General features: G+C 47.3%; 2 protein-coding genes across 5 annotated transcripts in view; both read right to left on the reverse strand.

Moving 5' to 3' along the window:
* Positions 1-10,157, reverse strand: part of CHMP4B (charged multivesicular body protein 4B) — a 35,739-nt gene extending 25,582 nt beyond the window's left edge. Inside the window, exon 1 of the mRNA XM_077832177.1 lies at positions 9,726-10,157. Within this exon, the coding sequence (XP_077688303.1) occupies positions 9,726-9,915 (190 nt within the window). The 5' untranslated portion in view covers positions 9,916-10,157. The remainder of the gene's footprint in view (positions 1-9,725) is intronic.
* Positions 10,158-16,922: 6,765 nt separating this feature from the next.
* ZNF341 (zinc finger protein 341) overlaps positions 16,923-23,297 on the reverse strand; it is a 29,816-nt gene continuing 23,441 nt past the window's right edge. The window contains exons 12-15 of one of the 4 annotated variants that reach the window (XM_077832228.1): positions 22,559-22,691; positions 21,033-21,144; positions 19,438-19,508; positions 16,923-17,962 (exon numbers count right to left, since the gene is read on the reverse strand). In XM_077832228.1, coding sequence (XP_077688354.1) covers positions 17,451-17,962; positions 19,438-19,508; positions 21,033-21,144; positions 22,559-22,691 — 828 coding nt within the window. In that variant the 3' untranslated portion in view covers positions 16,923-17,450. Of the gene's footprint in view, positions 17,963-19,437; positions 19,798-20,915; positions 21,145-22,558; positions 22,692-23,297 lie in introns of all 4 variants that reach the window. The other 3 variants (XM_077832227.1, XR_013347774.1, XR_013347773.1) reach the window with 3 other exon arrangements.

Here is a 23,297-nt window from a genome sequence, read left to right on the forward strand (position 1 = left end):
CTAAAGTAATCGTCAGGTTAGGCCATTTCCAGCACAAATCCAGGTTTTCTCACCCTCCACCCCCCCCACACAAATTCACTCTCCTGCTGGTGATAGCCCATCCAAAGTGACAACTCTTTACACAATGTGCATGATAATGAAGTTAGGCCATTTCCTGCACAAATCCAGGTTCTCTCACTCCCTCACCCCCCTCCAAAAACCACCCCCATACACACACAAACTCACTCTCCTGCTGGTAATAGCTCATCCAAACTGACCACTCTCCAAGTTTAAATCCAAGTTAAACCAGAACATCTGGGGGGGGGGGGGGTAGGAAAAAACAAGAGGAAATAGGCTACCTTGCATAATGACTTAGCCACTCCCAGTCTCTATTTAAGCCTAAATTAATTGATTTAGGCTTAAATAGAGACTGGGAGTGGCTAAGTCATTATGCAAGGTAGCCTATTTCCTCTTGTTTTTTCCTACCCCCCCCCCCCCCCCAGATGTTCTGGTTTAACTTGGATTTAAACTTGGAGAGTGGTCAGTTTGGATGAGCTATTACCAGCAGGAGAGTGAGTTTGTGTGTGTATGGGGGTGGTTTTTGGAGGGGGGTGAGGGAGTGAGAGAACCTGGATTTGTGCAGGAAATGGCCTAACTTCATTATCATGCACATTGTGTAAAGAGTTGTCACTTTGGATGGGCTATCACCAGCAGGAGAGTGAATTTGTGTGGGGGGGGTGGAGGGTGAGAAAACCTGGATTTGTGCTGGAAATGGCCTAACCTGACGATTACTTTAGATAAGCTATTACCAGCAGGACAGTGGGGTGGGAGGAGGTATTGTTTCATATTCTCTGTGTATATATAAAGTCTGCTGCAGTTTCCACGGTATGCATCTGATGAAGTGAGCTGTGGCTCACGAAAGCTCATGCTCAAATAAATTGGTTAGTCTCTAAGGTGCCACAAGTACTCCTTTTTTTTTTAAAAAAAAGCTATGAATCCTAACAATATAGAAGACAACTCTAGCACCAAAAAGCCACATTAACAGGTTGTTCAACTATGATACAAGACACAAATATTCCTTTCCTCACTGCCAACTCAAAGTGGACTGTTAATTACTGTACAAATTAAAGAGAAGTCCTTGTATATGGTTAAAGAATTTTTTGAAATGAGTCCTATAAAAACTTATCAGAACAGCAACATAAACTGAAACCAACAATTTTAATACTTCACATTTGTATACCTTCCATCTGAGGTCTGCAAAGCATTTCAAACCACTGATTTAATTAAACCTAACACTGCTCTTGTGTAAGGCTTGAAAAACTCATCTACTAGTTGTCCCTGGCAATTTTGAGGGGGTGACATCAACAATTGCTCAAAGAGGTGTGAAACCATTCCAAAAGTGACCTGATAAAGTGGTGTTTTCCTAAGTATGAAGAAGACAAGCCAGCATCATCTGTTGCTCCCAGTCTTGGGATACAGCTGGAGTGTGAAATTATCAGAGGTCTGGTCAGTTCCCTACTGCATTTGAGATTCCCATGGGTAACAGTGCTACTGACTAGAATCATGTCAATTTCGCAGCCTGCCAGAGGAAAACAGCAGAGGTTGTCATTGAGGCTATTCAGAGGGGACCACCACCTAAGAGGCTGGGTGGGAGTAGAACAGTAGATGCCCAGACTCCCTTACAGCAGCCAAGTGGATCAGGGCTGGGAGAGAAAAAAGCTCCTCCCTCCCAACAGCAGGGGCTTCTATTTATCTATCACCCCTAGGCAGAGGCTAATACATGAGATAAAGTCTCCCCCCTCCACCCCGCAGGGCCCTGGGAAAGCATTTTGGTAAGAATCCAAGCACCAATCCTTCTCCGCCTTGCAGCTGTGGGTAGGTGCAAAGCTTTCACCAGGGAACTGCTAATGGCATTCGGTGATGGGGCTCCAACTTATCTTTCACTTCTGCCTCCATCTAATAAGAACCTAGTAAGATTTTCCACAGACCTTTCCTTGTAAGGTAGGCAATGTCCTCATTTCAAAGTTAAGTAACTTGCCCATAACTGAACAGTGAGGCTATTAGAACAGATATGGGGAAATGGAGAGCTGGGTTCTAATCCTGATTATGACTACTAGATACTACTGCCTTAGGCAAATTAAATGCGCTATAGCCCAAACAGAAGTTATGGGCTTAATGCAGAAATTACTGGGTGAGATTCTTTGGTCTGCATTATGCAGGAGGTCCCTTTTGGCCTTAATGTCTATGAATCTATGGAAAAACTGCAAAGCAGTATAAAAATATATGTATGAAGTACCGTGACAGGAATCAAAGCCTGGACACATGGGTGGGCAGAAATGCTGTCAAACAAAAAACTTCCTCATTTTTGTGTAGTTCCCCTTTCTGAAATTAAATGCTACCATGGGGTGCTGCTGTGGTGTCTCATCCCCCGCTTCCCCAGGGATGTTGCATTTTATTAGGTTATGGTCACTATTACCAAGTGATGCAGCTATATTCACCTCTAGGACCAGATCCTGTGCTCCAGTTAGGGCTAAAACAAGAATTGCCTCAAAGCCAGAAGTGGGCAAACTACAGGCAAAGGTGGGCAAACTAGCTCCTGGCCCAGGAGGTTAGCCCCTGGCCCCTCCCCTGCTGTCCCCCCTCCCCCGCAGCCATGCCACCGCACGCGCAGTGCTCTGGGCAACCGGGCCATGCGCTCATGCAGGGCAGCGCAGCAGCGTGTCTGGCTCTGGCGTGGCTCCCAGATATGCTGCTCTGAGCAGCATGGTAAGAGGCCGGGGGGTTGGATAAGGGGCAGGGGGTCCTGTGGGCAGTCAGGGACCAGGGGGCGGTTGGATAGGGGGTGGGATCCCGGGTGGGGTGGTCAGGGGATGGGGAACAGGGGGCGGTTGGATAGGGCAGAGGTTCGGGGGATGGGGGGGAGTCTGGACGGGGAGGGGGGTTAGATAGGAGGTGGAGTCCCATGGGTCCTGGGAGGGGGCAGTCAGGGGACAAGGAGCTGGGGGGGGGAATAGGTGACAGGTTCTGAGGGGGATGGAAAATGGGAGGGGACAGATAGGGGGCAGGGGCCAGGCTGTTTCGGGAGGCACAGTCTTCCCTACCTGGCCCTCCATACAGTTTTGCACCCCAGTGTGGCCCTCCCGCCAAAAAGTTTTCCCACCCCTGCTCTAAGCTAAGCAGACATCATTTCAGACAATCAATAAATATTCCCTGGACTTCCTGTATGAAGAAGTGTTAAATCCTCAGCTGTCTGACATCAGCTCAACAGATGCTTATAGCTCCCAGCTTAGCTTCAAGGCAGCTGTAAACACAATCACACTGTATCTCCTTATCACACCCCGTTAAGCACTGAACCACTAATTTCCATAGCAAGCACAGTAAGGTTATTCCTGAAGGCTACAAATTATGATTATTCAGCTATTATTCATTCCTGACACATTTGGTGACTAGCCCACCCAGGCCATTTTGCAGCCTGAAGTGTAATATAATCAAAAACCTAAAATTAGTAAATTGAATCACCTTTTCCACTACGGCTAGCTGCCTATAGGGCACTAGATGTGAAGTTTTCACCACAGAGGAAAGCTTTCAGCATCAAAATTCAGCTCTTGTTCGCTCTAAAACAAAGTCAATCCTCTCATCCAGTCTGCCATTGGAACATCTCCAGATCAAACCCATGAAAGTTTTGTTTGAGAAATGAACAGACGAAAGTGGAATATAGTGAAAGTTCTTATGCACAAAGAAAAAAAAACAGACAAGAAGAGAACGTAATTACACAAACATTTGATTACTGTGTTTTGAGGAAGTCTGTACACAAGAGTTAAAGCTAACCTATGTCTCATACTCACCTCCAGCCTGGAGAATTTGTACTTACGTTTGGTGAGTGGGCCAATAGAAATTTTAATTATTTTCCCACATTGGAAAAAAATGATAACAAAAGTATTCATATTGGATCTGTGACAAAAATAATCTAAGTGTAGCACTGAGTCTGTGCTATACCAATATTAATTTACTAAATCTCCTCACATCCTTATGAAGTAAAGTGAGCATTATCCCCATTATACAGATAAGGAAAATGGAGACACAGAGGCAGATGTTAAGTGTCTTGACCAGGTCATCGAGTATGTCAATTACCGCTGGGTTCAGAAGTCAGGACTTCCTAGGTTCCAGTTCCATGCTCTGAAAATGCTGACCCCATGAAACACTCTTTAAGTTGTATGTATTGATATTTTAAGTCTTGCATTAAAACATAACACATCCTAAAACGGATTGCCTGCTATAACAAAAATTTAAGCCACAGAACAGTTTTGCCCCTTCCATAACAGACTTCTGGTGTACATGCCTAAAAGAGGATTCGGGGCGAGGATGGAAAAATCTAGTAAATATCAGTATTAGAAGCATATTTAGCAATACAAAAAAATAAAAATCAGTAATACTTGTTAATGCATCAGATATGGTTGGAATATAATTCTAGCAAAATGTTGACATTTTGGCATTCTCTAAACCAGTCACAGCACTAATTATCCATAGGATCACATCCTCTCTCAAATGGCTGGTTCAATTCCTATACATACATTTAAGTTGCTTTACTTTTGATGAATGATGTCAAATAACTGAACTAAAACCACCCACATGGCTTGGCTAACATATTGCTTTTACATGTGTACAAAACAGAATTCTATACAGATCTACAAATCCACTTAAACAACAAAAACCATGCACATGTTCAAGAGTGAAGTTCACACACTGCTTAAGCCTGTCAAGGTGCTGAACACCCTCAGCTTCTGACTTCAACCAGAGACGGAGGTGTTCAGCACCTCATAAGATCAAGTCCTCAGTTTGCACCATGAAAAACTGGTTTTCTGTGGATTTTCACCTACTAACCAGCTGAAAGCTCAGGCTGTCAGCGCCGGGGTAAGGGGATGCCCCAGCCGTAAGCCCAGCACCAGGCTGACAGCCAATGCAAGCAACCCAATGTCTATACCAGTGTAGTCAATAGGCAGACTCCGGTCTGAATCCAGATTGCCAGACACTTTTCAGTGGACCAATGGGGCAGAGGGGACGCGTGGGCGGGACATCCATAGGTCACATGCTCCCCCCACCACTTCTCCAGTTACCTCTGAAGGGGAAGCGAGGAGGGGCACTCCACCTGGCAGCAGTGCTCTCCCTGTGCCGAGGAGGGAGCAGGGCCGCTGGCTTCCGGGTGTCCCAAGAAACGGGGGGACACGTGCCCCCCTACTAGCCACAGCTACGTGTCGCCTCTGTGTGTGGGCTGAAGCTGAGCTGGAGCCATGCAGAGCCATGTTTGTGGTCCGAGCAGTCCCCATCCCGTGCTCCCCACCCTGGCCTCATACCCCGCACTCCCAAGCGGTCCCCAGAGCCCACCCAACCCGGTCTCATGTCCCCTGCCCCCAAGCAGACCCCAGAGCCCCCGACCCTGGCCTCATGTCCTCCCTATCCCCCGTCCTTTGGGGCCAGTTCCCAGAGCCCTCTCCAGTCCCCACCCCAACCAGCCTCTTTCCCTTCCCTGTCCATCTCCAGGCACCTGCTTCTGCTACATCCCAGCCTCCCACCATCTCCCCAGGCAGCTATCTGGAGTCTTCCTGGGCCCTCCCACTACCTGGCGCCTCCTTCCTGCCCCTCTGCTATACCAGCCCTGAAAGGGGCATCTCACTGCTAGCTGGATCATAGTCCAATAGTTTCACTGCCTGACTCCAAGCTCAAAAGTACTCACACACATTCACACCATTTTGCTACCCAGATCCCAGCCCATACTCATTCCTTTTCCCCCCCGCCCCATCTCTGCTACTTGGCTCAATATGGGGCATGGAGGAACATTTGGAAGAGGTGAGCAGCAACGCCAGGTGGCTCAGGCCAGCCGGCTCAGGCCAGCCCTATGTATCCTGTTTTCAGTTTAGGGAAATAAGGACACCTAGCAACCCTGGGCAGTGCGGGCAAGGAGCTGGCAGGCAATCCAGGAGTGGGGACGGGGGTGCGTGTGAAACCAGACTACCACCATGTTTTCGAAGGAATTCACACAGAAAAATGACAAAACAAAAACACCCTATCACCCATAGGGGAAAACTTCACAAAATGACCACTCCATATCTGACTCTCAGTTCTCATCCTCAAAGGAAATCTGAACACCATCTTCAAAAGATGAGCCTGGGAGCTTAAATTCATAACTTTGCTAGACACTAAAAATCATGGTTTTAATAAAAATACTGGATTTATGACTTCTTATAACACTCTGGAATCCACTAACCCCCCCTTTTTGTCCTATGACTGCAACAGGACTAACGGGCCTCTTCATCTTGAAGGGTCCCTTAAAATATGTGTTTACTTATGCTCAACAATGTCCCCCTTGTATTTAGCTGTGATTCCGAGTACCTTTCCCAAACTTGAAGAGCAGCTCTGTGTAGCTCAGAAGCTTGTATATTCAATATAGAATATATTCATGTAATTTTTAAGAAAGGTTTTGTAAATGAGTTCCAATAGTTCATGGATTAGGGACTCAATCTTATGGGTTCTTAAGGGGTTCCAGGGGCTAATCTTTCTATCTACCCAATGGGCTCAGTGCTCAGTCTAGAAGATACCATCAGAGATGCTTAGTTCTGTAGTTCTCAGACTGTGGGTTTGTCTCTCCAGAGATCATGCTTGTTAACAGCAAAAATATTTTTAAAATAAATAAATAAAATAAAATAGAGACATGAGAAACAACAGACATCAACCCTATTGTCCCTCTGCAAATGTGCGTAGAGAGAGTCAATCCCTTACCTCTCTCTAAAAGTGCAAAGTTTCAAAAAGTTGAATGAATAGAAGATTGTTGGGAGCAGAATAGATCTGGACAAGGAGAAGAAGTCTGGAGATAAATGTGAGACGGGAGGGACAGGCAGAAGTGAAACTGTTTGAGCAGTATATTCCAAAAGTCTTGAGGTCTTTCTGAGTGTACCCTTCGTTGATTTGAGATACCATTCTCTCACTAGAAGGGAATACCTATAATGGCAGCAGGACACAAGAGAGACCCAGTTTGGGAATACGAACCATTCAAGAAATATATGTTTGCTGATGATGTTTTAAAGGAAGTCACACCAGTGAACTGGTGGAAGTCACTTAAGCACTTGGATTCAGAAACTGTTGAAGTGATAATCTCACTTTTAACAGCTGTAGCTTCTGCTGGTATAGAAAGAATATTTTCTCACTTCGGACTAATTCATTCCAAACTGAGAAATCGTTTGGGACCTGAAAAAGCAGGAAAGCTTGTTTTTCTTTTTCAGTTTATGAGCAAACAGGAAAATGAAGGTGAAAATGACTGAGTTATCTGCAGAAGCTAATATTTTAAGTTTCTCATGTTGACTTGGCTGCCAGTAGATTTAATTTGTTTTTTTTTTAAATATATTTCATTTAACTATTTTAGTTAAAAACAATTTTAACAAAACCAAACCTGATTTGAAAAAACTTGAATGTTTAACTAGATTCAAAAATGCATATGTTTTTGTTAAAATATTATATGTTTGCTGTTGAAGAAAAAAATCCAGAATACATAACGTTATTGTTTTAGTTAACTAAAACAATTTAAATGTCTGTCTGGTGATGTTCTCCTCCTAATACAGCATGGCAAGAAAATCCTCCAAATATTAAATGATTAACCTGTTGAACTGGAGATAGTTCACCTCCCAATGACTTCATAAGTATCTGCTGCAATTACCTTTGGTAAATGAAATAACCAAACAATCATTCGTTTTCTGATATAGCTGTAAAACTAATCTGAAAAGTTTTCAAAATAAATCACTTTAAAAATGTATAGTGTGTACCTTCTAAAAATGAAACCTACATCTATCTCTGAATTGTGAAGAATATGTATTAAGGTTATAACAACTGACAAGAATGCACTTTTATGTAGAAATCCATGATTAAATCGCGTCTTTCTGACTAGTGATTTAAATCATGATTTATATCAATTTGATTTAAATCAAATCCACCCTGGAACAGATATCTTCAAATTCTTTGATTTAACCTGTTATTTTTTTTAAGTCTGCTCTAAACCAGCAGGGACCTGCATACTAGGTAGCTTTTGTACTTTTCTGGTTACTTGAAGTTAAGTTTCCCAGCTGTAAGACACTGCCAGTAATGCACCCAAGCTCAAACTCTGTATTATCTTTCTGACATTCCAATAGGCTATCTTCTACACGGAAATAGAAGTCAGCATTATACCAGACACACTCACCCATCATGACATAATCATGTGATAAAGTGTATACTTTAGAACAACTTCCTAAGCTAAAAACCTGCCCTTCCCTAATTGCCATTAGAGATGAAAATTTGTTAATATAGAGTAAGTTTTACACTTTCACATTCCCGCCCCCTCAGACACAACCATGGCAGCCCCACTTACCTCCCTCTCCCATAAAATCATTTTGGGGATCTTCTACAGCTTTATTTGTCTACTACAGCTTTATAAGCTCCTAGTTACCCAGTTATTAAAACAAAGTGATCAATAAATACTCAAGGACAAACACAGTGCCTTCTATCACAGGATCTCAACTCACAAGTGTTAATTAAGTTTCACAATGCTATTAGGTTTTATCCCGATTTTCCAGGCAGGAAACCAAAGCAAAAAGAGAAGTTACTTGCCCAGGATCACACAGCAAGATACAATCAGAATCAGGACTAGAATCTAGACCTGACAACCAATCCCACAGTGGAACCACTAGATCAGGCTACCGCCAATGGGTTTTACACCTACCATATCAAAAAGGAATGCTTACATTTTCAAATGGACCAGTTTTAGAAGATCAGCAGTTAAGTCCCACTGCACTGAAGCTGAAGACAATTTTGTCTCATCCACACTAGTGGAACATTTGCACAATCAAGTGCAGGGAGACCCACTGTCAGCAATAGGTCCACTGTCAGAGTATAAGTCTAAATAGTTCCCTAATGTTCATGCACATACAGAATGCTGGTTAAATTTACTAAATGCACACAGTGTTTGGTGTTGTACAGAAAGACTTATATAGAGTTTCTGCTGTAAAGAACGTATAAGTAACATACTCCATCATACAGTGTATAGAGAATAGGTCCAATGAACTGAGGGTAGACTGTGGTATGTTTTGTTCTGTCTCCAGGCATTGGTAGCAGGTAAGTCAACCAATATAATTGAAACTTTATAAAACAAAGGCCTGGGAAAGTAGCCCCTACAAGTCACCATTTGATAGGATCGCTTTCCAGTGTATCTAAAAAGAAATGATCCTATAGTTCACCTGACAGGGCAGCCAATGCCAATAGCGTGTGGAACTTAATCCTATAACCCAGCAACAAGATGGACTGTTCAAGGAATCAAGATTCCTATTAGGACTAGGGATCAGTAGAACAGATATAAAGCTACTTTGGTGGCCACCGCCCCTCCCCACCGCAAATCAGAGAACAGTCCCACCCGTGCCCAGGGCTGTGAGAGCAGAGGGCTGAGCCTCGGCCAGAAGGAAGTGATATTCTGGGCAGGTTCTCACGCCATGCCCAGGGCCTTGGGAACCCAAGGTATGCCCAGCCTGCTCCAAGGCCCGTCCCTACGGGCACTCCAGCCTGGGTGCTGAAGGAGGGCACAGCCACGGCTCGGGGCTGAAGGCCCAGAGCAGGGACCGCCGGAGAGCCCAGCGCCCCGCCAGCACGGACCGGTGGCTCCACCCCGCTGGGCGGCGGGCCGCCATCCGCCCCTGCGGGTTTCCCCTCCCCGGCCCGGCCCGGCCCCTCACCCCGCTTGTTCTTGGTGCCGTGCTTGCGGGCCGCCACCAGCTCCTGCTCGATCTTCTTCTCCAGGAACTCCTGCTTCTTGCTGAGCATCTCCTCGGTGTCGCGGAGCCGCTGGATGGCCTCCTGCGGCGTCGGGCCCTTCCCGGCGCCCTTGCCGCCCGTCCCGAACAGCTTCCCCAGCATCCCCGACATGGCCGGGCCGCGGCGGGCAGCGAGCAGGAGGAGAGAGCGGGGCAGGCCCGGCGGGGGCAAGGAGACGGACGGCGGAGAGGCCCTGGGCCGAGACCTCGCAACAGCCGCTCCCCGCCCGGCGCCGCGCGGAAGACACTGGCCCCCGCGCCTCAGCCTCGGCTGCACCCTCCTGACTCACCGCCTCGCCCGCAGCCGTCACTCCGCACCACGGCAACGGCGGCTCCCCGCCCACGCCACGTCTCCCAGCCCCCACCGCGGCACCCCGCCCCCGGGCCCGGGGCCCGAACCGAGCAGGGGATGCTGGGAGCTGTAGTCCTCAGCTCCGCTCTCGCCTTGAGGAGAGCGTTGCATGCTGGGAGCTGTAGTCCCCACTTTTGCGCTCGTTTCAGGGCAGCAATGCATGGTGGGAGCGGTAATCCCCACCTCGGCTCTGGCCCTGGGGCAGCAGTGCATGCTGGGAGCTGTAGTCTCAAATGCTCACGTTACCCTGAGAGAGCTGAATTTCACATTGACCCCCCCGCCCCGTCACCCACCATTACATCATCATCATGTGATGAACATATCGTAGTAAACTTCGTGACGTAAGAGGTAGAGCCATAGCGACCGCACTGAGACTTCCGGCCCTTCCGCAGCTTGTCGGGCGGCAGGAGGGAGCGGCCCAGGGCAGGGAACGGAGGGGCCGGGTACTTCCAGCCTCGGTCCCTTGCAGCGGGTCGGGGCGCTGAATCCATAACAACCGGAGCCCGCTCGGACACCCCCGGCTTGGGCTGCAGCCTGTTCACCTGTCTACACGGGCTGCGGCTGATTAACACGTGTTACAGCGCGGAGAAGCTCCCTGGCAGAGCTGCTCGGGCCCAGGGGGCTCCCAGACCACCAAGCCCTGGCTATGCTGTAACTCCAGGGGTCTCCTCTCCAAACCACTAACTGGACATCTCTAAAATTTCTTCTGCCCTCATCCTGTCACTCCCCTTCTTTGCCTGGGGCGCGCTGCAGACTCCTGGCAGCTATGGTTAGACAAACCGTAAATCAGAATAGCACTAAACTTTGTGGGTTTAGTAACACTTTGAATAAGAGCCACTTCTTGGTGGTTTAATTCACTCCCTCCTACTTCTGTTTCTCTTCTCCCCTCTGATCTCATCTATGACAAAGATTCCTAGAGCTCCAGTTTTCATAGCATCTCTTCACTCATCACCACACTTTGCCTAGGACCTCATAACTGGTGGCTGGAGAAAAACAAGCAGAGCATTATGCTTAGACAACCCATGCTGGACTGTTTCATAGTAGCCAATCTAGGAGAATTAGGAAAGGATAGACTTGATCTTGCAACATCATTATGGCACAGAGTTATCTCTAAAGAGGCTTGGAGCCTATCCCTGCAGAACAGAAAAGACTGAATGGTAGGAGAGAGAGAGGTAAACCACACCACCTCTGGGAGTTCACCCCCTAGTTATTAATTCATCTTTCAGGTGGGAAGGAAGCAGGATATAAAAGATCCCCGCTTTTATTCTAATATTGCCATAGTAATAGGAAACATACAAGAGTTAGACCACCTACAACTGTCAGGTTGTCTGTCCCGACGGATTGGGGCCAAGTCAATAATACCATGAGAAACTTCACAGAAAAATGCAGGTGCTACAGACAGTGGTCCTGGAAGATCTTCTTTGTGAGTCCCTGTTGAATTAATGTCCAAGGATGGTGCTAGGAAGTGTTGGTGGTATAGGAGGGGACCATCCTTCAGGTGTGACATAACACTGATGCCCTGAGGATGTATAATCATTACAGTGCCTGTTTCTTAGAGGGGCACTAGCACCGGTTTTGTGATCTAATTTCAATTTTGCTGGGTCCTTCAACTCCCCTGACACATTCATTGTATATACTTTTTAGTGCCTTACCTAAATGATACTATAATGCTAAAAAGTGGTCATGTTCCACACTGGAGGCAGCTGCATTTCAGTGACAGAGGACACAATTCTTGTGTAGAATTAACATTGCACTTTGTTTAGTGTGGGACAAAAGGCACAATGTAAATAATAATACTAACAATTGCCTGGTTCTTACACACAATAAAGACATTAATCAGATCCTCACGTTATGCCTGTGAGGTAAGTATTAGACCCATTTTGCAGATGGGAAGTTAACAGAATGGTTCATATTCATCCCTGCTAACTCCAGTGAAGTGTGAAAGCTCAGTTTAAGTAATTAACTTGAGCAAGGTCACACCAAATAAGAGGGAACAGGAACGGAGACCCCTGCGTAGCATGTTGACCAATACTGTCTCTTTGTTTTCTTGTATTCCCCCCTCATTCCGTGTGTAGCCATCTGTTATCTCATCTTATACTTAGACTGTAAGCTCCTGGAGACAGGGATGTTGGATCATATTAAAGAAGTTCTGTATTAAAATAACAAATGAATTTGATTCCCCATAGTTTAAATTCCAGGGTATTACTAATTAAGAGGTCTCTTGGGTTTTGGTACTGTTTCTCTCCCTCTCTGTGTGAAACTTGCAAGCTGCTAATTGTGTTAGTACATTCTAAGACAGAGTCTGTTCTCAAAGCAATTCTTTGTAACAACAACTACTCACAGAGAGAGACTCAAAGCAATACTCTGTAACAACAGAAACAGCACCCAGAGACTCCCCGCCCTTTTGTTGTATTCATCTCGCTTTGTTAACAATTGTGATTAAAATAGAGATAGAGGATGTATGTGGATGGATGCTTGGTGTGGATAATAACTGAATGATCAGGGAGGTGCCAGCCTAAGAATCCAGTGTCCATCGGCTGAAGAAGGCGTCAAGTGGAAATAACCAGAGGACCCCCGGAGGGCAGGCTGGAATCCACCCAACAGCCTCAAGGATGGGAGAACCAAAAAACAAGATAACATCTGGCAGCACGGAGCCATCAGGAATGTGCCATCTGCTGATTGATTCAGCAACAGCATGATGAAGCAATTCCCATAGATTGGCATAGGAAGAAATTCCTATAAAAATGGACTCTAGAAAGTGAGAACTTTGGGGTCTGATTCTGCAAACCAACTTCCAGGAGCATCAGATGAGCATCTGACAAGGCCCTGCTCCCTCCTCATGTCCAGGCCACCTGGCCAGTGGCTTGGCATGAGCAACTCTAAGGCTGGTAACTATGATAACAACCTTGCAGAACTTGTGTGTGTGTGTGTGAATGAATGTATGAATAAATATGAAATTGAATGGAATGTTATAGCTATAACTAACTGCTTACTAGGATTCCTTCTGTATTCACAATAAATGTGACATTTTGCCTTTTCCTCTTTAATAAGATCCTACTGGTTTTTATTTTATTGGTATAACATGGACCAGCTTTTTGTTCTGTTTGTACAGCACCTAGCACAATGGGTTCCTGGCCATGACTAGGGCTTTAAAATCCTATAATAATACACTACACTGTGCCCTCTTCACTGCTCCTCTGTATATATGCAGAATATTATTAAAAATAAAGACAATTAAAGATCACGTGTTTTAGAGGACTTTTTTCTAAAGTAAACCCTGGTCTCTTCCTGGCAGATCTCTTTCAACATCTGAGTTTAAATTTCAGGCAGCAGAGCTGCAGGCACATGAGAATGTCTTTAAAAAAAATTACAAATCAATCATCTTTCTATCTCTGTCCAGCAGAAGAAAATAGGATTCACCTATATCTACCTATTTCTTGAGGGATTCTCAACAGGACATTACAGCAGCTTGTGGAACCAGCTGTCACAGCTCCAGATTGCTACTGTGCAGCCTGAGAGATGGCACAGCCTGCTGCTCTGACACACAGTCACACATTGTCTCTCCTCAGATGTAATTGGATTTCGCAGCCTCCACCAGCCATGCAAGATACTCACATGCTCAGAGCTTCCGAGACAGAAGCTCCACTATAAATACAATCGTTTTCTCTCTTGTTCCAAGACCTCTATAAACCCCGTTCTCTATTTCAGCATTTAGATTTTCCCTCTTGAAGAGCAAGCATGCCAGCCAAGCTGGGTGGAGAACTGGTACTTGGAAGTCAGTGTTAGTTTTTGGATGTAAGGGTAATAAAATAAGGCAGCTTTCCAAGACACAGATGAGTGAAAAACAATGAAGAATCCCTCAGCCTCTGACTTTTCAAAATTATGTTACTTGAAGTTCTATTTGTATTGTCTCTCTAAGACCTGGATTACTTTCAATACAGGCAGATTGGGCAAAATTGCTTTTAGCATCTTGCTGAACATTTGACTGGCTACCCTACGATCACAACTGATTGAAAACAGAGGATAGATTGGAAGGCCATCCCAGGGCTGCCATAATACACACAGGAAGAATGAGACACCCACATACCAGCCTCAAACCAGGGATGATTGTAATGCTGCAATAGGTGCTAGCGGCCACATAATTACGCCTTACAATGTGGACAGATAGAGAGGGAAAGCAGGAGAGGTATATTTAGCAAACCATTTCCTGGTGGTGGTTCTTCTGTCTGGAAAGCTGGGTATTTCAAACAAACTTTTAGGCAAATAAAATCTTGCCTCTGAAACAGATGAAAAGTTTTCATACAAAATGCTTGAAGGCAGCGGGACAAAAGCAGCAGGAAATACCGAAAAGGTGGTGTGGGCACTGGGACTACTTCAGGAGGATGAAACTGGGCAAAGGGAACCTGTAGGATGGGAAGCAGGAAACAACCTGACAGGAGATGCATTAGACTGTGCAATAGTCTCCCAAGGGAAGGGGTAGAGGCTGCATCATCCCGTTACTCAGCCCTGGAGCATGTGCTGTGAGAGAACAATCTTACACAGGCTGCCCTGGGATGCAGAAGACAGCTATGTTCTATCTATAATGTCTGTGCATTACTGCCTCTAGTTTAGCATAATACATCACAAGGAGACAGGAAGGACATCCCTGAACGACTCGCTGTGAGCGAGCTGCTGCACACAGGACAGGATGCTTGTGGTCAGTGAGGTCCAGAAGACCATTGCACAGTAACATTATTATTACTGCTCTGGTTGTCAGAAACTTATGCACCATTTCAGCAGATTTTCTACAAGCTCTTCTCATGTATAAGACAAGAAGGAGGCTCGGGAAGGAAACGTCATTGCCAGGAGCTTTTCTGAACACTGGACATCTCCAAAATGAGAGCCTGCAACACCACAGCCTTCCTACAGGCTCTTGGGCATTCTGCATGCTAACAAGGCCAAGCCTTACTGCTGGAAATGCTGATTGTTGTCCAATTGACTTTTACTCTTAATCCAGGGCCCAGCACAGAAAGATATCCAAGAAGGAAGTGCCAGCACCGGAGTAATCTAAAATGGCATTAGACAAAGCAATGGAGAATCTAGTGTACGAGCTAATCCCAAAGAGGACGGGGTAAGAGGTGAGAGGGAGCTCTCGTTCAAGCTCCCCTTCCTAATGATCAGGGCCTTGTCTGTGGCAAGTGAAGTATCTCTTTTAGGCATGCTCTGCTGTTGTCAGAACAACAAGGAGGCTGAAGACTGGCTGGGCAATGGAAACTCATCTGCAGAGGGGATCCCAGCAGGTCGGGGAGGGAAGGAGTTGCAGCTCTTGCTGCCCATGTCCTACCTGCTCTGTGGAGGCGGAACTTTGGTCTCCTGTGCTCTCCATGTGGCCCTTCACCAGCACTAAATTAAGTTCATTTTAAATTAATTTTCCACCTGCCTGCATTGAGCTTCTCTGGGTCAGAGAAGGATCGACAGGGGAGTCCCTCTGGTGCTCATCAATCCAAATAATCAGAGCAGCTGACAGAGGGTTGGGAGAAGCTCTCTTGCCCCATGGAGTGAAGGGCTCCACTGGTGCAAGGAGCAGGAGTCAGCGCGGGCAACTGAACGTGGTCTCTCCCATAGCTATACAGAGCACTAACTACAGGGCTGGCCTCACGTTACTCAGAAGTTTACACGTTCTGCCATAGCCGTGCTATCCCCATCAACACATTGTCACATCTGCTCAAAGCAGTGAAACTAATGCAAAACACAGCAGCCCACAACCACATCTCCCCTTCCCTTACAAGGTCCTAGCAGGAAGAGGAAGATTTCTGGGCTCATTCATTCACCACGTGTTCCATGGCTCCTACTTTCCTCTCATTTTGGATAGATGTTTTCCTCCAACAACCACTTGACTTTTTGCAGAGGGTAGGGGTTTGGGGGAGAAAGATATTTGCCAAGTCAGGATTATTCCAGTCACATGCAGGGGGGTGAGGAAGAAGGGGAGTGGGGAAGGAACCACTGTTCATGCAGTCAATGACCAAGTGCTGGACTGAAGGCTGAATCACAGTAACATAAGGCACTGAGACAACACACCTGCTCCAGGGTTTCACTGGCTGCCACACTGAGCTTCCAACAAGCTGCCCATGACTTGGAGCTGATTGTGGAGTTGGCCAGTCTGATAACAGCAGCAAATCTTGCAATTCTAACAGCTAGCAGCGATGCTGGAACAATTTGTACAGTGGAGGTGCTGAGAACCATTGAACCAAACTGTAAACTCTGTATACGATGGAAACCACTTCAAATCACGGGGTGCAGCAGCACCCCCAGCATCCCTAGTTCCAGCACCTCTGAGGGAAAGCGTGGAGAAGCACTGGGTAGCACGTAGACCAGCAGACTTGGAGTCAGGCAATCTGGCTTCAAGCCCTAGCTCTGCACTTCCTGTGTCAGCTGGGATAGTTCACTTACCTGCCGTGCTGTGGTTCCCTGCTGGACAATGAGAGGAATATTTAGCTGTTGTGAAGATTAACTCATTTGTGTCTAAGGCATTTTGAGATCCTTGGCTAAAGAGTGACATAGAAGAGCTAAAATACAGTGACAATTGTGGCGAGAACTTTAAACAGAAGAAAAGAACACACACGTACATGCACTCAGGCACACAACTGTGGGCACAATGCCGCAGCTGCTGGCCATCCCCTGACTTCATGCAGAGCAGCTGCAGCATCAGGGCCATCGTGTTTATACACACCCCGTACAGATAATACAGCCTTTCTGCTAACACACACAGATGAGAGAGACACTGGCAGTGTCTATTAGGGTATTTATGAACAGTGTTCCCAAAGGATATGAGGATGCACTTGCTTCCAGAGGAAGGATCATGTATTTGCACTTGGACATGCCCCTCCCCATATATAGGCATATATATATGGATATATATCCCCATATATATGGATTTTACAATGAAAACATAAATGGGGCAGATGGTGATTTGCAAAGCTTTCTGCTCATGGTCTCTACCATTCTTCCCATCCTGATTCAGGGCTCCTCGTCATCCCACCCCGCATTGACAAGTGCTGAACGGGGACAAGAAAATGTAACCATTCCCCTCCAGACCTGCTGGCCATCACTGGCTTCTATGGAGTCATGTACCTTGGTAGGTGGAGATGAAAGTCATTATCTCCCCTACCCATCTCCATCCCTAAGAGTTTTGGTCTCTGTATCACTGTGATCCAGACACTTCAGCCCATCTCACCATGAGTCTGACCACCCCACCAGTGGGTGAAGAAAATGCGGATCCCCTACCGCTCACCAAGCACACACAGGTCACAGTTTTATCAGTCCGTAGTCTGAATGTAAACGGGGACAGCCAGCATGGCGCACGGCACATCTGTGCCAGTCTGCAACTCTGCCAGGGCAAGACTGGAAGCAATGCTGCTGGGCTGGCCGGGGACTACAAGGTCCGAATCTGCAGCTGCTGACCCACCAACCACAATGGACAGGACTGCGTCTGATTCCCGAAATTGTTCTTTGTTGGGGCTACTCTCCCGGGGGTTCTCCCCCTCTGCACTGTCCTTCAGCTCTGCCAGGGCCAGCTGGCCGGGAAGAGGAAGGCCCACCTTCCGCCGAGCTCCCCGCTTCTTCTGGGCCTTCCTGATCTGAAGCTCTTTGTCCTTGGGTGAGTTCAGCCGGCACTTGTGGTCCTTCATATACTTCTGGCGCGTGAAGCCCTTGCTGCAAGTGGGGCAGCGGTACTTGTAGTTTCCAGTGTGTGAGCGCTGATGTTCCACCATGTGGGCCCGTCGACTGAAGGACTTGTTACAGTACTGGCATTTGTGGATCTTCATTCCTAAGCCAAGCACAATACGAGAAAGAGCTTAGTTACAGAACCCTCCTTACAGGGTGGATGGACCCATTAATCGCACTGCAACGGGGCTCAATAGTTGTGTCTGCTCTTCAAAGCCGAGTAATTTTTTAACTATTGCTTGGCAAAAACAAGACAAAAATCCCCACCCAAAGCGCCCCAAAATACTTTTATTTGGTGCTTTTACTGCTTAAAACAATCACCCCCTCCCGCAAAGAGATCAGATTTTTTCATTTTCTATTTTTAAAAAAATGCACATAAGCAGAGAATGTATATGGCAGGTTGGAGCCTGAAGTGATCTGGAACCCTAATTTCAGGGTTTATCATAAGGACAGCATTGCTCCTGTCCCTAAAGGGAGTTGAGCAATATACCATGAAAGCAATTTCACAAGAGCACAGTCAAAAGTGAAACACATGCTCTTAAACTTAAGATTTGCCTGGTTTAGGAACCGTAAAGAAAATGAACTGATTTTTTGAAACTCCTTAATTTCACTGGAGGAACAAACTGATGCCACCCATCAGTTGCATCTTCAGTGCATACTCCATCCAGCTGCTCTGTCCAGGGCTCTGGACGCGACAGAGACAGGAGAGGGAGAGATCTACAGTTGTGCTACTTGTCAGGCAAGAATTGCGGGGCTCCCTGGGAGCTTGTTTCTAGGGGTGTGGATGTGGAACTCAGACAAACGCTCATCTGAATCCCAAGAGATTACTTTTGACATGGGGACATTATTGGGTATGGGGCAGAAAGAGCATTCTTGGTATTAATATGCAAATAAGCACACCTAATATCCTGACTCTGCTTCAGAATTCCTATATCCCAAGCTGGCCACATTGTTTATTATTTGTATAGCCTCAAATGTGCATGGATCTTAGACACAGCTGCAAATGGAACGTGGGCTCTTCCAGTAGGCCTGCAGGAGCAGAGGTAGAAATCCCAAAGCCAGGGGCTGCTTGCAGAACCAGTGAGTGACACTATTAGTTTTACTGCATGGGAAACTCCTTATATTGGACTGTGGAAAATCTCCCGTGGGAAGTGGTGGTGGATGTCTCATCACCCAAGTCATAGCTGGACAAAGCAGGAGAGTATCCTTCAGGGAAGAATCCTGCATTGTCAGGGAATGGAGCGGACTGATTTCATAAGGGATTTGGCATCTCTTGCTTCTGTGGATTCTAGGACAATGTATTTAGTGGGTGGAATCAATGTAGACTAGTGTTATCCAGCAACGGTGCTGAGAAGGATAAGAGTCCTACTATTCACTGCTATAAAGGGTACTAGTAATCCACTCGCTTGACAGTTCGTAGGCATCTTACCCCTACTACTGCTCTGGTTGAAAAATAAAGCCAGGAGATATGCACACTGGCCTCCTGCCTAAGAGGCTCTCTAAGCACTTAGGTTGAATTCAAGCAGCATTTTCATTCACAGCTATGGGCAGCAAGGGGAAAGCTACAGTCCCACTTACCGGAATGGGAGAGTATATGAGCTTTCAGCTTGTCTGGCCTGTTGAACTCTTTATTACAGCCCGTGTGGCTTCTGTAAGAATAAAAATCCCAGTAACCAGCTTGAATCTGGTTGGGGATGGTGAGGACAGAAAGAGGTACATACATTAGCTCTCAGACATCATCGCTCACCACCCATGTGCCGCAGAGAGCTCAGGGTGTATCCACCGGGTGTTACGACAGGGGCCCCACAATTTCAAGATGAGTGCTGCGATGTGGATGCACATGGCTTCTACTCTGTCACGGGTCCCCTCACAGAGAGGTATTAACAGTGCTTCAAATCAGCTGCAGGCAGAAGCAGGGGCAAAGGTGTTGCAAACTGACTGGGATGGGAGAGGAGTGGGGAGAAGCCAAGTGAATTGAGGCCATTGAATAATGTTATGCCAGGGGTCTCTCTCTTGTATCTGAAACGTACCCATTGGTGCTGGGATGTGCAAGGGCCTATGGCTAGAGTTCTGGCCCCAGCATTACCAAGGCTCTGAAGCCATCTCACTCCACATTAACTGGGAGATAGGATGTATCTCTGTGTACAGCCTCTTGTCATAGTAACTGATGTCTTCTCAATTACCCTTCAGGGTAGGGGACTCCTCCAGCCCAAGCAATGAGGGCAACCATTTCCCACGTTCCGAGCCAGACGCCCCCCACCCCTGGGGACCACGGACAGTTATTGAAAGGCTCCACATTTTTTAAACAGAAGATGCATTCAGTGGACACAGTGCCAGTGAAAGGCACCAGACTGTGCCCCAAGATCTCTATCCATGCAGAGAGCAAGGGGCATCTTCCCCACCCTGTCCTGCCAACACAATGTAACCCTGAGCGCGACGGGCATATCTCAGTCAAAGCTTTAAAGACATTTTGAAGTGGAACTAAGAAACCTTCCCATGTGCCTCATGCATTAGGCAACTGCCTTTGAGGGCGGAGCGCATGGTATTTATACACATTCAGGCAACCCCTCGCTAATATATAGCACTTTTAAGTGCTCTACCAGTGCGATGTGATAAAACCTCACAACCTCGCCAGGAGGCAGTAGGATCAGCCCCATCTTACACAGGGAGCAAATGAGGCAGAGATGAAGGGATTGCGACAAGCAAGTGGTAGGAGCTGGGGTTAGAACTTGCTGATTCCCAGCTCCCTGCTCAAAATCGCTAGAGCATGGAGCCTCCCCAAGAAGAGTGGGTTGTTTGGTGCCACTCAATATGGGCTATCCACACACTCTGAGAGCCTATAACAGCCCTTTCATTAAAAAAAGAAAAGGAGTACTTGTGGCACCTTAGAGACTAACCAATTTATTTGAGCATAAGCTTTCGTGAGCTACAGCTCACTGCATCCGATGAAGTGAGCTGTAGCTCATGAAAGCTTATGCTCAAATAAATTGGTTAGTCTCTAAGCTGTCACAAGTACTCCTTTTCTTTTTGTGAATACAGACTAACACGGCTGTTACTCTGAAGCCCTTTCATTGTGCAGACTGAAGGAGACCTTCCTTCCCAAAGACCAGTGGGATCTCAGGAACAACAAAGCCAGCTCTGCTCCTGGCTGCCAGGGGTCACTTGGTACATACGAGAAGGGACATTTGTACTTCTTGAAAGGCTCATGGATCAGCATGTGTCGCTTCAGTTTATCTTTCCGGTTGAAGGCTGCGTCGCACACAGAGCACTTAAAGGGCTTTTCACCTGCGCAGGACAGAGACACACTGTCAGGGACACACAGGTTGCACTGGGCCTCAGGGCTTATCATTGTTCTAATAACCCTTTAGTCCCTCCACTTGGGCAGCAGCGTCAGTCTCCGCTTTCCTGCTCTGTGATATTCCCTGCAAGCTGGGTCACCCACTTCAGCACGGAGACTTGATAGCCACGCTGTGCGAAGGCCTCTCCTCTAGTTACTTCTGGCCCAGAGCTGAAGGAGCGGAAGGATTCCCTGCTGGTTATGGAGTCAAGTGTATTTCCTCACCCCTTGGGCTGACAAGTGTGCTCAGCCCCAGACGAGGGGAATGGCCAGTCCCTAGCGTGTTAACAGCAGGTTCCAGGGAGATAGCTGTGTGGAAAGCCCAAAGGTGATGAAGCGACAACACTCAAGGTAGGGGGCACAGGACACTATGACAAATCTCCACTTCCCTCCCCAAACGGCAGGTCCCTTTGCCACTTTCTGAAGACAGCATAGCTTCTCCAACCTGCCAGCGTCACTTGCTCCCCATGCTGTGACAGGGCAGGCAGAAGAGTCACAGGAAAGCATCATCTTCCAGCCCAATAAAAACAGAGATAAGACTCCAGAGGCGAATCACCTCCAGCCCGCCCTCGTGAAGCACTGTGCCTCAGAGAGAGAACCCCCCACACGCCATCAGGCCCGAGCGCCTTTGGGTGTGCTCGGATTCCAAAGCAGGACAGGAAGGCCCGAATCATGAGTACAGAAAGAAGTGACTCCTTCCCACTCCAACACCTATCTCTGTAGTTCAGTGGTTCTCAAACTTTTGTACTCGTGACCCCATCACACAGCAAGCCTCTGATTGTGACCCTCCACCCCCACCCCTTGTAAATTAAAAACACTTTTTTATATTTAACATTATTATAAATGATGGCAGTGAAGTGGAGTTTGGGGTGGAGGCTGACAGCTCGCGACCCCCCACGTAATAACCTCTGAGGGGTCACAACCCCCAGTTTGAGAACCCCTGCTGTAGTTCCTCCCTGAAAGGCCCTCTGTCAGCAATGCTCCCTCTGGCCAATGGGTGGATGGCTACACCTCCCACTGAGTGCTCCTCCTCCAGGACAGCGCTGCTAGCCCCAGCAAGCCTGAGAAGGGAGGAGGCTGGCTGTGTGCTGCACTCCCATCACCCAGCTGGTGCTGATGTGAGATCGCCAAGCTGGTTCAACAGCTAACCCTGTCTCAGCAGCACGGTATTACTCTGAAAAGCAGTCGGCACCAAAGGTTGTGTAATACACTACTTACTCTGGCTAGCCTGGAACAGAATCAAAAGAGCACTGAATACTGATCCTCACTAAATACCATCCAGACAGCTCTGCCCCTTGGGGGTTCCCCAGAGAGAGAAAGGAAGCCCGACGCAGCGGAAAGGATACATGAGGAAGCACGTACCTGAATGGATGTGGGCGTGCAGCTTGAGGTAGTGCTCCCGGCGGAAGAACTTCTTACAGATCTGGCACTTGAATTTGCCCCCTCCTCCATGCGTGGGGAGGTGCCGTCGCAGGTACCTCTCACAGGGGAACACCTGTGAGCACAGAAAAGGAAGGGACTGTAACAGGATGGTCTGCCCCTGTCAGACCCAGGGACCCAGACAGCCCTGTTCTTCAGCAGAGCCCCATTAAGAATGCGTTGGGGCTGGTAGTTTGTCAGGGGTCAGATATTGGGGTTTGCTGAAGATTGTCAGTGCAACCAATCAATGGTGCCCTGAAGAAAAGGCCTGACCCAGACTGGGCATAGCATTAATCCCTCCTGGGCTGCGGGGCCGGCCCAGCAGCTCCCACAGACTCAAAGCCTGCTCCCCATACGGGGCTGGAGCACTCTCTGAGGGAGCACGTGCAAGGGGTGAGGGATTTTTACCTAGATAAAACCCAAGGGGAGGCCTGCAGAACCCCATGAGGAAAACACAAATACTGCTTTAAAACAGCGTCAGATGCTAAAGCTGTGCAGGCTGCAACCCCTGGAAATAGCTTTTATAACAAGAAGGGAATATTTGAGAAGCACCCACTCTGCCCACTTCCTGGGGGTAGTACTGAGACCAACTGTGGCAGGGGCCCGTTGCACTTCGTACTAACAGTATTGTGCATCCCCCAATCATCTTCCATCACAGGGTTCCAAAGCGTTTATCCATTAA

This window comes from Eretmochelys imbricata, chromosome 13 (genome assembly GCF_965152235.1).
Source record: "Eretmochelys imbricata isolate rEreImb1 chromosome 13, rEreImb1.hap1, whole genome shotgun sequence".
Classification (NCBI taxonomy): Eukaryota; Metazoa; Chordata; order Testudines; family Cheloniidae; genus Eretmochelys; species Eretmochelys imbricata.